A 14,900-nucleotide genomic window follows, 5' to 3' on the forward strand; every position below is an offset into this window, starting at 1 on the left:
GCAAGAGTTACCGGCCAGGCGGCAAGGCACGCGCAGGTGCTCCTAAAGGTGACCGCAGTAATGGAAAGGGAAAAGCGCGTTTTCCGACCAGAACAGGCGCAAAATGCTTCAAGGGGCATCGGCCTGCAGAAAGACTGTGACCGCGCATGCCTGACAAAAATGCAGTAAGGGAAAAAGCAAAACCGCTCGAAAGATCAGAAGGTGCTAGATTGCGCGACACTCGGTGCATGCGAGCGCAGGGATCATGCAACAGAAGCCTTGTTTACATGAGCCCGACAGCGGTGGGTCGAGTAGGGGCAACCGCGTTTATATGAACCGGTTTTCTGTCGGGCAGTGATCGCCGCTACACCCCTAGCATCGAGCAAGCAAACCATGTGCGGATGCTAGAAGAGGAGGAGGAGCACCCAGGCTTGTGCAGCGCCGCCAGACCAGAGAGGAAGCAGGAGAGGAGGCGATAAGCCGACGCGGCAGTGTATACATGCTCCTTCCAACCGGGCCGGGCAGAGCCAGCCCACCCCCCGCAGTCGTGCTGGCCCAGCTCGACTCGACGATCACTTAGCTCGACCACCTAGCGCATACACGAGCCCTACAACCGGTTTTCTGCCCGACAGCCTACTTAACCCGACTTTTGTTGAGCTCATGTAAACTCCCAGAGAGACCACGCATGCAGGCGTGTTCAGCGCGCGCCGTTGAGAAGAAAGATGGGTCCTTCACTCTCGGCACTGTCTTCCATGAAGCGCGCAGGGGGAAAGGGTAGCCGGGCTTGCTTGGGGCGAGAACAAAGAACAGCTTCCCGCTCTGGTCACAGCACGTTAGCCATTGTTGGTTATCGACTTTGCATGCGCTACTAAGGCCTTCTGAGCGCATCGAGGGTTTGTGGAGACGACACTAGCGGCCAGGAATGGCATTCTTCAGTAGCTTTTTGTCAAACCTTGACAGCAGGACAATTAGTCAAAGCGCGACCCCAGTGGGCACGAATCTCAGACTAATCCTTTCAACGCGGGGGGGTGGTAAGTCAGCTTTCACCCCACGTAGTCATTCGAAGTAGCTAGTTTTTTTTTTTATTCCTCTTTTTTTGTGTTTGTGAAATCGAGGAAGGAAAGACTACTAGGTTAACGATTCAGAGTTGATCGGATATGGTTGTATTTTCTTATAACATGGATAAAAGTTATTGTACCATTGACTTAGCAATGAAAAGTATCAAGTTGCCGTGCTACCAAATGACAAGGGCACTCACAGGAAGGTAGCTAGAGTCGTGTAGATGTGACGTTGATTCCTTAATGGGAACCGTTCGGGACAGACGGTTTTTGTCTCTTAAATTTTGGCACATATTTGCTTTTGTGTGCTCGGTAGGTTCAGGCGTGTCAGACTTGGTTGAGATGATACCAAGGGTTGTTGCTACATTAGCGACAGCGTAGCTAATGCATTGCAGGGGCAATGAAAGTACATGCATTTTTGCACATTGGAGTACTTGTGTTTAGCGGTGCGTGATTAGCTAGCAAACTGTGTTATTCGGAGATTAACCGAATGAAGTGAGGCTGCAGAATTTTGTGGAAAACAGCTGTAGCAGCTTTGGGTACACGCTATGGTGACGAGGTGCCGCATTGACACAATGAGTTTAAGGGAAGCATCTCGCCAGTACGGGAATGAGTGCAGATTGTGATGCGCAGCCGCATGTTTGAGAGTTCAAATGGGACCGTTGATTCTCGGTCTCGAGCGTTCCAGCTTCTTTGAGAAGAACCCATAGATTAATCTGAGCGTGGGCCAAATTTTAAGCAGACTTTCGATATTCTGGTGGAATAGGGAGATCAGACCTTTGATAAGAAATTGAGTTTCTTTTCAAAATTTTGCAGGTTTTGGCACAACCTCGCTGATCGTACAACATGGCAGTCTGTCTTTGGCGATCTCAGATGGGACGCGGACGCTCGTTTAGACCCTAAATTCTGGCAAAATTGAGGGGTCAGTATTCTAGAGCAGGATTTTGTTTGGCACTAGAGGGCCTGGTGGGTCCGGAGTGAATTCCGAGCACTTATGTGTGCAGCAGTGCTTTGTTGTTTGGAACGTCCCACCTATGCTTTCCTTTGTTGGTGGTTTGGTGCTTTGGGTTTTGCCTTGGGGGCGCTGATGTTGCAATCCAGAAAACCAACACGGACGCCAGCTCATTAACCACTAGATGCCCCACCCCAGCTGTAGTCCACATAGTGCTGTACGCGCTTATTTTTATTGCTTCATCATGAACTAATCATGCACACAACCTGGACACATTTCTTATTGTGCAAATAGTTTGTGTATATTACCTCTCCCCCTATCCTCTCTTCCTGTCCCATCACCTCTTTCATTTCATTTCTCCACTCTGCCTGCTATCCTTTATTCCTGCTGCCCCAGCTCAGGTGCTTCAGTATCGATGGCAGATGGTGGGGCTAGCAAAAATCTTTTCCTTTCTTTTTATTACTATTTTAGTAAGGATCACTTACTACTACGCCAGCTCATCTCTTCCTGCCCAGCGGTCGTCAACACTGGCCATTCGAGATTTTTCGGGCCACGGAGGAGCTGTTACAGACGGCGACAGCCTGTATGGATTGGCAACGTCGACAGAAAGTCTTGCCTGCTGGAAGCCAACACTATGCTTCCTCGGGGTGGCTCGGAGCCACCCGATAGTGATCGTTCACATGCTTCTCGTTAAGGACCAGGCGAAGCGTCGCCTGGTTGGATTCTGGCAACCCGAGGGAGCGGAGACCTGATAGACGTCACCGCAGCGAACGAGCGGCATTTATCTTCCCCAATGGTCGTGACTAAGTTGGGGGAACGAAAGGGGCGTCGTTTCCCGTGTAAGACGGCGTGCCGAATACAGCGACAGGCTAGCGGTCATCGTCCGAAATCTTCGCTGGCATCGCAAAGGACGAAGCGACCCCTTTCGGCTTCTCCGGCACGTCAGCTGGCATCTAATGAACAGGTGTCAGCAGCGCGTGGGAACTTTCGGCTGGCCAGATAACATCGCCTCTCACAGTCGAAGTGAACCCGACGACATCCTCTTCTCTCCCCGGCTCGAAATGTGATGGGGGCGTGTCCCTATGTACGGTGGTGTGAGTTTGTGCGTGCGAGTGAAAGTTTCAGGCCACTCCCACCCTGGCGAGGGCATCCTCAACCTGGGGAATCTAGGGATGGAGAACGGGATAAAACTCAACAGCGAGTGCTCAGAAGAAGATCCTCCATCATCTTCCCTCAAGATGATCCTCCATCCTCCATTATGATCCTCCCTTAGGATCATCCTCCCTTAAGAGCCTCCATCCGGAGAGATCCCCACTTTTGATTCTCATGCTTGTATAAATGTAAATAAACGCTGCTGTACAGTTTCCTTCCTTAACGGAGTCCGGCAACGTCAATCGGAGACGGGACCTGCGGAGCTAAACGAGTCAGCCTACTCAAGGGCCCCTCCGTCTCCAACTCTGGTGGCACCGGTGGGATTGAAGTGCATCCCCAACACAGGTGGCCTGCGATGGGCTTGGACCCCCATCCTCAACAATCTATATATATACACCACTCTCAGTATTTCCCGAAACAAAGGAACTTTTGAATATGCTAGCAAATTGTGTTGCAAATAAAAAAAGGTGTTAACACTGTTCCATGACAAACTCCTCATTCACCGCCATCAATAGTTTATAACTGCTCTTCCTGCCACTCTATTAACCGTACACAGTGAAGAATTACGTTTAAAAACCATGTCCTGCAACAGCATGAATTAAATGAACAAGACAATATTCAAGATTTATTAGACAGTTTTAGCAGAGTGTATTTGCGCCTCCGCTCCGGTAAGCCGGCTAGCGGGAGCGCTACTGCGCATGCGCCGAACGGTCATACGAGAGCGCGCGAGCGGACCGGACCTTCCGTTCCGCTCGCGCGGAGTCCCAGCAGAGCGCGGAACGGCGAGACGAGCGCGGCTCAGGCTAGGCCTTCTCACGCTAGGCGCTGGCTCGCAACTGTGCTCGTTAACAAAAACAAAAAACCTGCTAAAAAACAGCATGTGCATATTACCTTATATGTTATAAAATGTTTACGTGCAAAAATATGCCTTTATAGTGCGATGGAAAATAAAGTTATTCTTTTTTCTTTTGCCTAGTTTCACATTTCAACGCCAGGGGGCTCTTTGTACAGTTCGCTTCGTTCCCGCTCAGCTAAAAAGAAATCTAATGGCCAACGCTCCGGTTAGGGTGCGCGGGAACCGTGAGCGGAGCGGAGGCGCAAATACGCTCTGCTAAAACTGTCTATTATGAGCACACAGGTGCTGAAAAACGCACTAAAAGGTACAGTTTAGCACAAATCACTGGCGATCAGAATTTGTATATTTCACCACGCGGTGCTGCGGTTTGCACACCTACCTATCGGGCCGTTTCCATATTTTCAGCATAGGGGGGGACGGCAGGAAGTAAGCTTTACCAAGCGTGCCATCGCCCGAGCGTCTAAGTGCCGGCCCTACGTGGCTGTGCATGCAGCATTTATTTTGGCTCAGTTATCATGAGCAAAGATGGCTTCTTTTTTATTACTGTTTTTTTGTCCTAGATGGTTTGTCAAAAGGAACTCGCGGAAACAATAGCGCTGCTTTTAGCCAGTATTCCACAAGCTCGAAAAAAAGATTTGATTTTCCCAATGCAACTAACTCACACAAGTCACTTTGTTGGGAAAGTGATGTAACAATATTAACAAGAGCACTATCCCATCAATTCAGGAAAAGAACTAAGGAGGAAAGCCAGCTCGCTGTCGTGATACGAGGGCAAACACGTTGTTGCACTAATGGCATGCATAGGCCCCATTGACCCTCACAACGCTTTGAAGGCGCTCAGGGAAGGAGTCAAACAGGCTGCTTGCAAGGTCAGGAAGAGCCTGGAGCCTGCTCCATTCCTCTTGAAATGCCGCCCAAAGGATATCTGGCGATGACTCATGCAGCTGCGTTTTAGCTAGTCGCTTTTTCATTAACCCCCATATATTTTCAATTATATTCAGATCTGCTCCCTTGGGAGGCCATGGCAGCGCCTCGATACAGAGCTGTTAAAGCAGTTGCCAAGCGCAGCGCGGATGGGGCTGCTCGCAAAAATAACTGCCAAACAAGAAAAAAAAAACTATCCTATTCTTCACCAGTTGCCTGCGGGAGCAAGGCTGCATTAAAAAAAGAGAGAGGGCGAGACAGAAAAATAAATTTTGCTGGGCCGTGACAGTCCGCTGAACACCCCTATTACTGTAGAATGGGAACGGCCCAGCACTCTCGTTATCAGCCTCTTCGTCCCCTGCAGCGTTACGCGTTGTCATTCCGGTGCTCCGGTGTTCCGTCATGTATGCTAACCTTTTTTACTCGCGACTGTACAACCACAATGATGACAAACATCTCAAGGCCAAAAGTTAGTGTTTCTCAAACCCACAGCAAGAAAAGCACATCAATAAAAAAAACACTTGCTAGGGCATTCTCGGCAAGTGTTTGTTTTAAACCTGTCTGCATACATGCAGACTGCATTACATGTGTGCCATTTGCCTTCCTTTAGTTCTCAGGCGGGCTTAAGCACAATGCATGAAGAAAATAGTAGGGGGGATCGTACTGCTCAAACAAGGCATGCATTCACTCAAAAGATATGGAACTGCCTTGTTTTCTAACAAGACTAAAAAAGTTAAAGAAGTTATAATTCAGCAAAACAAAAAGATTGTTCATGTTAATAAGTAGGCACAAACTTGACAAAGGCACGTGAAGAAAAGATAACACATGCACTCTTTTAATATCACCAATTGCCTGGATACAGACTCTATACAATACCAAGACTAAGAACTGAATTCTGCTTATATAAGCGGTAGCCCTTGACAATGATGGTGCAACACACAAATTTTTTTTCGCCAACAGAACTGAAAAGGTTGAGAAATGTAAAAAAGCGTCATACTAATTAATGGCAAAGTTTCCCAACTAAGCAATGCCAGGCAACCCCCCTAGTAAGTTTTTTTCCTCAACATTTTCATCAATGTATCTGTTCAATGCAGTTCAAAGTGCTATGACTATTTTCCTCTGGGTTTGATTGCACATACATAGTACTTGCACCAGAGCATGTGATGCTACATGCCTATAGCTATGCCCTACAAAGTCTACATTCAGGTTAGAAAATATTTGTGAAAATTATTTCTGCAGTCGCATTTCAGCATCAGTGGCGTGTTCTGGTGACAGGAGGAGTCATCGAGATTTCAGTGCTCAGAAAGGAATTAAGAAGAAACGCGCTACACATACTCTTTCATGACCCTCGGAGCCACCAGTTCCTTGGGCTGTGGTGAAGGCGGCAGTGCTTAATCCTCCACTCTTTCCTGTTCTACAAGCACAGCTCAGTGTCCAATATGGTAGCACCCATCAATACCTTTTAAAAAGGTCTATACATATTTCTTTTCCAACACTCAAGAGTAGTCACAAAGTCAACAAGGAAGAAAAAAACTCAGGGTGCTTGCCAGGCAAGCACCCTGAGGTTTTCTTCCCTTGTTCACTTTGTGATTACCAAGAACCATCTGACCAACCTCTCTCTCTACCATGGACTCCACTAAAGAGTAGTGTATGTTCCTCTCAAACAGCAAAACCTTGAACTTTCTACAGCATTAACACCAAAAAAAAAATGATTTATAGGTGAATAACTTGAGAATACCAGGCTTCTCAGAAGAATACAAAAGTGAACTCTTTACACAACCCACTTAGTTTCCTTTTTTGCATAACATGTAACTGGGTTTGGTTACACTTTTAAAAATATCATTGAAATACAGGAGTGCAAAATGTAATTTGTGGGAACAAATTAAATACACACCAAATAGTCATAGTAGTAAACCAAATATAGAGCAAATCCCTTCCTCACCAGATTCTCAATAGTGCTTGAATTATAACAGCTGGTGTATGCAAGCAGCTCAACCAAAATGACACAGAACTTTTTTTTTAATGTGAAAGTAAGCACTACCTATATGTTCTTTGGAACAATCAGAATAAAAGGTTATTTATTAATCAGCAGGAGTGTGAAATTTCAATTATGCCTCAGTGAACCAAAGATGTGCAAAAAAAATAATCTCTGAGAATGACTAAAATCCAAATAGAACTGTCTCAGAACTGAATCGAATGCAGACTATGTACCCTCTCAAATAGTTCCTCAATACAGTTTGAATCCCAATACTTATCTATATGATGCATGATGTAGTTGAAATAAAATGCATAAGAACTCACTGAACATCAGCAAAACCAAGCTGCCCTTCCAGTCTGAGTAACTACAATCATCAATTAGCTGAAAAGCAGCAATCTTAACTCAGCAGCAATGATGTACAGTACTCACGGATTGAAATAGGACATTCGGAGCGCGTGGCCGTCGCTTCATGGAGCGCCGCCCGTAGACGCTCATGGAACCAAGGTGGTGCATTGTGGTATGGCGTGAGAGGGAGAACATCTACAAAGCAGAATTGTTCCTTCCAGTAGCCAATCAGCCGGCCTGTGGTTTACCACATGCCTGCGTGGCACTGCAAGGCTAGCGCTCCGAATGTCCTATTTCAATCCGTGAGTACTGTACATTAATTACATGGTTTTAGTCAATGAACAGCTACTACCAATTAATTCATTTACCAAGTTACCACTACACTCAGTAACTTTTTTGGCAATGAAGTGAAAGCTCAAGGGTTGAGCATTTATAACTACGTAACTCCGCCAATAGTTTCGCCGCAGGACAGCCACCTAGCATGTTGCTCGCGGCACAGCTGCTGCGCTCCATCGCTTTTGTAGATGGCAGCATCTAAGGAAGCTTCTTGTACCTGGACGGGCCAAACAATTCGTTGCAATCAAAGAAACTGCTTATGATGTGGCTCTTTAACGTTTAATATGTGCAGTTACATTAGAAATATTCCTTAAATATTAAGTATTACCAGTACATTAAGTTTTAAGAAGAAACTATCAACTGCAATCGGGGACTATATTCTACTGCACAGGAAGCAACAGTGTGGTCAAATACCCTTTTCCCAAGCATTTCACTCCAGCAAAGTTGAGCACTAGGTTGGGGGAAACATTGTATTAATTAAAAAACTGATGGGTACCCAGCAGCACTCGCAATTAAACCCGGCATCTCCCAAATGTGAGGCAGATGCTCTACCACAAGGCCACCTCTTATAGGGATCTGGCTCTGCAGCTTTGGAAGCACTGTCAAGGAAAGTTGCCACGGGGTACAACGCATACTCCCAGGATATTCATCATTAGGTCATGTCACAACACAGCTAGCCACATGACGAATGCTCATAACCTCCTCCTTGACTGACTACACAGTGGGCAAGTCGCAATTCCCCGTTTCCCTCTTGCTGACAGCAAACAAACAAGTAGGGGTATTGGCATGGCACTGGCATGCCTTGATACTACACACCTTCAAGACTACCATCTTTTCCCATCATCACCAGACACCAGTATGAAATCATAACAGCACCTCTTGGTAAATTACACCCCATAGGGTCACTGAGCATGCATAGCACATATTGTACTGCTAAAGCCAGAATAATATGTGCTCGTTCCAAACAATGAGTTGAGAACCTTGGTATTCCCTTTGTTAAGAATATTTCTGCACCCTTATAAATAAGTATAATTTAGAGTCATACATAAAATCAAGCTGTCATACTAAAGAAGCCTGCTATAAGAACAGTAACTAAAGGATGTAAATGCTAGAAGACGCCTATGATCATTAATGACATGCCACACAATGGTTGGTTGGTCACACAACTAAGCATGCAGAACTCTTTAGACACCAAAAAAAAAAAAAAGAAAGGTTTTAAAGCTAGGGCAGCCACATAAAACCAGCATCCAGCAGATACTCAATTGAAGCCCCTTGTTTATTTACATTTTTATTTAGGCACTGGCACAAATGAACCCAGCTAACATTACATGTAGAGATGTACTCTTGAAAATGGTTATCATCTCAGAACTACACACAATTGAAAAATATAATAAAAAACACAACTGAAGTTTTCTCCTCGTCATTCACAGAACATGGTTTCCTGCAAATGATGACATCAGTACAAAGAGGCAGAAAGCTGGTACAGTGGCTAAGTGAGCTACATTTGTGAGGCTAATCGACACACAGATGTAGGCTACTCTCAAAGAAATTATGGGTTGAGAGTTGTCATGGTAGTAAGTTTCATCCAAAATCACATTACACCTAGTGACTACCAGTGTACCAGCAAACTGGTACCCTGCAAAGTGCCTGCACTCCTTATTTCAAATTAGTGGAAGCACTTTGCATGTGAATGGTGACATACTCCAAATTCCTGACTAACTTACTATGTGCTCCTTGCCATCACCCTGCTTAATCTGATAATAAGCCCAACCTAGTGGAGCTATTGTAAACCAAACGGTAGCATAGGTGCCAAAGATGTCATTTTGACAAAGTGCCTTTTCCCTAAATTCCCAACACCCTGTAAAGTGCACATTAAGTCAGTGCTAGGCGCATATTTTAGCTCACTCTTTTAATCAGGCATCGAAACAAGCTAATAAGACAACATTTTGGGCCCCATTATGGAAGAGACAAAAAGTGTACATCAACACTAATCCCAACATTTCAGACTGAAGAAAATTTCAACAATACTTTCATTCTAGAAAAAAAAAATACATGCATAAACATATGAAATCATCATGTTTAAGTGCACCACTGTATTCCAGCCATTGCTAGTTGTTGACAGACACTCACGCCTGTAGTGGAACAAATCTAATGAAATATACCTTCCAATTAACTTTTACAAATATACAATATTCGTTATCCACCCAGGACTGCACTTTCATCTCAACTCTTTCGCCACTAAGTCCCAAACTCGCACTTCTTAATCCTTCCAGTACCTGTCACTTCCTTTTACCAATGCATCAGCTTACAAGGTAACTTTACAGAAAATGTCCCACCGTAATCGATGCATTCGAAATAATCTTTTTTTAGAAATCAAAGCACCGACGTGGTCACTGCAAAAAGAGACAGATTACTAACACATCAAATGGGATTAGCAACGCAAGAAAGGCTCCTGAGCGACGTCTAACCTTCGCTTCTGAATAATATAGAACCAAAAACTGATTAGTAAGTGTAGCTGTAAGGCACAGGTATACGAATCAAAACCGTACGAATGAGCGCGCCGAAAATTCAACCACAAATGTGAGGAGACCGATAAGCAACGGCTATGTTTTTGTCTAACGCAAGCGTTTCGAATTACATGCAGCCGCTAGCGAGGCTGGCGCCTCTTGTTACACTTTATCCTAAGATCGGAAAAGCTTTGCAAAAACGGAAAGCACTGAAAACATTATGACGCGCAATAAAAGCAAAGAGCTACGCGGTACGGGTCAGACGCCACACCAGTATCGTGAGGGAGACTGAAGTGTGTGACGAGGCTCAAGGCTGCGTTTCGCACAAAGGCGTAGGCAATAGCAACTATTTTAGCATGCTGCGAGGATTATAAATGAAGGCATTTCACGAACTACCTACAAACGATTGAAAATTATCCGTTGAAAAAGCGAATGGCTTCACATGGGGGAAGACGAAGCATCTCCAGAGCTTACCTTTCTGAACGATCCTTTTTGAGTGGCACCATTGCGTCGAATTGCATCTAACACCTTTCTGCTACAATACACAGAAGCGCGTAAAATGTTTCGTGATCACTTCGAGCACGGAACGCTCCCTGGCTTCCTCAGAGCAACGCGAAGCGTTGATCAGCGCAATGTTGCTAGGATAGGTCACTCGATTAATCGCTATGACCGATAGCTATGTTAAAGACTGAACAACATGGTCACATTTCCATTTTTTTTATTATAAAATACAACAGCTAATAAAGTCACACGATAACGTATCACACGCAGACAAGGCGTATGCTAAACCTTCCAATGGCTGAACATTGCTTAGCGGCGTAGGGACACTAGTGAACAACATCGACAACACTGTAACAAGATCGCACAATGCGCTTGTGTATGTTGTACGACCATGCCCTCTGCGGCGATACACGTAACACATCGTATTGCAACTTCCAAGAGCAATCGTGCACAGTACCCTCACGACTATAGCAGTCGGAGCAAGAATAATTGGAATGATCTCGTTGTTGCGCGCTCATCGATGCGGCATCACTGTGTACTCACCTAACATCACCGTTTTTCACGTCCTGCATGCTGTCTACGCTTCGGACTGTGCTCTGCACACACGGCTTCGCCATTCTTTGTGCTTGCACGTCACGCCCCTATAACCAAAATAGACTACTTAAGGTAGCTCACATTGCAACCTTGAGTTTCGAAAATCACTACGTCGAAATGAGTCCTGTGCTGTGGCACCTCTCAGACTAACCGAACAACGCGTGCGAAGCCGTTGTCGTTGCCGTAGCCAGCCATAGCCAAGTAGGGTGGGATGAAAGTCTCAGGAACAAAAAAAAAAAGAGTAGAGGAGACTACGGAACATGGAGGGAAAAAAAATTTTTCTTCCTCCATGCTATAGAACAACAAGCGCAGCCAAGCACAGCGAAAATAGTAAAGAGGGCACTGTAATCACTAAAGTGCCTTTGCGCTCGTGCAGAGTGGTGTAGGAACACACCGATTCCTGCTTTATGAAGTCCAGTAGTGAGTGATGGTTAACTTTTTTCGATACTTTAAATCATAGAGCTACTACTACTTTAAATATTACTGCACCCTTCATCACACCTTCGACCACTGATGCCCGGAGGCAATAAATCTCAGTTTTTTTTTTTAAAAATCGGCTTTAAATAGGCGTAAATTGCGGCAGAAGCATCCCAGACAACACCAAACGCCCCGAGGACGTCCTCAAATGGTCAGAACGTCCTCATTCCCGAACAGCAACTTCTGAGTGCTTTTTGAGCGCGGTGCAACCAAACGTCCGCATGAAGGTGTCCCCAGTTCGTACATCGATGAATGACTCGAGGATGAAAATTTCTCAAATGTCCTACAAACGTCCTCTCGCAGGATAATAGTGTGGCATTCAACTAAGATAAAACAAGCTTTATCCATCGCGCTCGGCTTTTATTAATTAAAAACTGCAGTGTTATTAAAGAATTATAGACACCAAATTTTTGCTTGCGGGTTTTCTTTCAAACGATGCGTGACATTCGTATACATGGAGCACCCTGTGGTATTCGTGTACGACTGCTAAATAATTTATAATTTAATTTCTTCTTGACGTTGTTTCGGTTTCGGTTCCATCGACAAAATGACGTCAAGTTGAAGTTTTGGTCAAATGATCTACAAGAAAAAGTGTAATATAATCGTTGACAGGTCATTTTTGTCTGTATAAATCTTGAAAAAGGCTGGTTAAAATGTTTTAGTCAATTAAAACTACATATGAACGATTATATTACAGTTTTTTACTGGATCAAGTGACCAAAACATCAGCTTGACGTCGCAATCGTCGTTCAGTCGATGAAACCGAAACCAAAACAGCATGAAATTCAATTATAAATTATTTAGCGCTTGTAGGCAAGACCACCCGGTAATCCTTGTATTCCAATGCCTAAAGCATCGTTTGACAAGAAAATGCGCGATGAATGAATAAATGAATGAATGAGCTGTTTATTTTGGAAAAGGAGGTTGAAGGCTGTTTCTTGGGGAATTGGGTTATGAAGGAAGGGAAAAGTCAGGGTCTATTGATACATGAAGGGACGACATGGATGGTCTAGCCACGCTTTACACTGCTTTGTAGAGGCCACTTATCTTAGCATATTTACCAATATCTTCACAGATGCCGTTAACTCCGGCTCTGGTCAATGCACGAAATTCCACGCCATCGATGGGAAAACCATGCTTGGCGACGAGGTCGTCGCGTCCCTTGCGGAACTCTGAACAATGACATACTAGGTGGTACAGCTCAGCACGACACATACAGCCACAGTATGGGCACTCCATAACGTCAATATTGCCCCCTTGATGCCAGCGAGGGCCGGTAAGCCATTTATGGATGACGTTTGGCGTGTAGGCGGCATCGGCGATGATCTTATTAATAAAGATCTGTTCATGCTGTGTGAGAGCAGCTGAGATAGCAAGGTAACCCGGTGGTGTAACGGCCGTAACTCGTGCACGGCTCCTCTGTTTGGCACGCTCTAGTCTGCACGTTAGGACAGCCAAGTTGTTGGACATATCAGCACGGTCGTCGGTAACGGCGGAGTACGCCAGCGGAGGGAACGAGGCATTCTCCCGAGCCGCGTTGTGGCCGGACTGGTTCCCGTCGTCATCGCCCGTGTGCCCAGGGACACATGCGAGGCGGATGCGCACGTTGCGTGTTGAGAGGGTTCTGATTATAGAAGTAATCTGCTGTGCAATTGGGTGGGTCGAGAATGCTTTCTGGAGCTCGCGTACAGCTTATGAATCAGAGCGTATTCGGATTTTGCGCGACATGCCAGTTTGTAGCAATTGATTGCCGACCAGAACGTTTTCCACCTGCAGTAGAGCGCCGTATATAGCGAGCAGCTCCCCTGCCTTTATGCACACCATCGGGTGCACGAATAGTACGGCAGCCGTTGAAATTGAGATTCTCACGGCTGCGCCATGCCATTGATATGGCGCCGTCTTTCAGGGATGCATCTACATATATGCCCTCCTCATCTTGTTCTCTATCAGCGGCCGTGTGTCGAGCTAGGTGGAGCCGTGCCGCCGTTTGTGCTCTGGGTGGAGCCGTACGTCTGTAGCGGCCGAGGTGAGGACGAAGCAAACGCGCAATAGAATTAGGAGTCTGTATAGTCTTTTAAAAGATACTTGTGCACAATAGCGATATAATGAAGGAAATCGTTGTGACTAAAGAAGCTATATGCCTTGAGCAGATATTTTAAGATATTTTGGCTTTTAAACCTGTTCTTATGTACTGCATGCTTCTGATGGGGTTCGACTGTTTACTTGTTAGGGCCCTTAGTGCAAGTATAGTTTTTGCACTGAGGTGGCAGCGTTCAACTCCTGAAGAGTTGTAGTCGTCGCTCTATGAAAATATTGCACGAAGAATAACCTGTATATATCAATAAATGCGGCAGACGAAGAAGTCTTGAGCACGGCAATTTGCATAATTTGTTTGCTAGAATGCAAGACAAATGAAGCTAAAAATACAGCTGTTTCATAGCCTCTGTGCACACTCCTTGCAGTAATTAAGCAATTTAATGACCCACACTCTCTGGGCTAAATCGTCACCTGATGTCCTGAAAACATACTAAAAAGGTGCATGACAGAAATTTTGAGGACGTCCTGAGGACATACGAAGGCCGGACAACAGGAATATGTGAGGACTTATTGAGAATTAGTAGAGGATCAGGCCAATGCAATGTCCTCAAACATTAATCCTCAGGGCGTTCTGAGAATGTATTTGTGTTGTCTGGAATGTTTTAACGACACTGCCTTGACAGAGGTGCATGCAAGAAATGTCGACGAAGATGTTTATCTGAAAAGAAGTCTGCTTTAAAGGCAATGAGGAGAAATTGAAGTTGGCTTGTATCGACAGAATACCAGCTCCTAACCACAAAAGACCTCTCTTACTGAAAACAAAGCTCTTGCAAATTAAAAGAGCAAGAACTAAAATACAGGTGAAATGAGCGGCGGCGCAAACAAGGACACTAACAAGAAAGGGACACCACATGCGCACACTACCAACTGTTTATTGCGCGGAAAGGTGGCATATTTAAACAATCAGCTAAAGCATGTGACATCTCACTATCGCTCCGAACCCAGGACGTGGATAAAAAGCACCAACATCAGGAAAACGAACAAGAAAATTGAAACCCTGCCAAAAAAAAAGTAACTGATTCTGATAAAAGGAATTAAAAGACTAAAAGCCCAACAAACACAAAACCTCCTCAAAATCTCCAGAAATATCCCATCAGGATATTTGGAATGTCCCCATGTCCTCATTTTTCCTGAAGACGTCCAA

The 14,900-nt window shown here is 45.1% G+C and overlaps 1 protein-coding gene across 6 annotated transcripts in view; it reads right to left on the reverse strand.

Moving 5' to 3' along the window:
- Prp4k (Pre-mRNA processing factor 4 kinase) overlaps positions 1 to 11,359 on the reverse strand; it is a 99,794-nt gene extending 88,435 nt beyond the window's left edge. For 2 of the 6 annotated variants that reach the window (XM_077646932.1, XM_077646934.1), the window contains exons 1-2: positions 11,132 to 11,356; positions 7,690 to 7,797 (exon numbers count right to left, since the gene is read on the reverse strand). In XM_077646932.1, the coding sequence (XP_077503058.1) occupies positions 7,690 to 7,778 (89 nt within the window). In that variant the 5' untranslated portion in view covers positions 7,779 to 7,797; positions 11,132 to 11,356. Of the gene's footprint in view, positions 1 to 7,689; positions 7,798 to 10,561; positions 10,722 to 11,131 lie in introns of those variants that run through there. The other 4 variants (XM_077646933.1, XM_077646937.1, XM_077646935.1 and 1 more) reach the window with 4 other exon arrangements.
- Between the last annotated feature and the right edge of the window lie 3,541 nt (positions 11,360 to 14,900).

The sequence above is a fragment of the Amblyomma americanum genome, chromosome 1 (assembly GCF_052857255.1).
Source record: "Amblyomma americanum isolate KBUSLIRL-KWMA chromosome 1, ASM5285725v1, whole genome shotgun sequence".
NCBI classification, from domain to species: domain Eukaryota; kingdom Metazoa; phylum Arthropoda; class Arachnida; order Ixodida; family Ixodidae; genus Amblyomma; species Amblyomma americanum.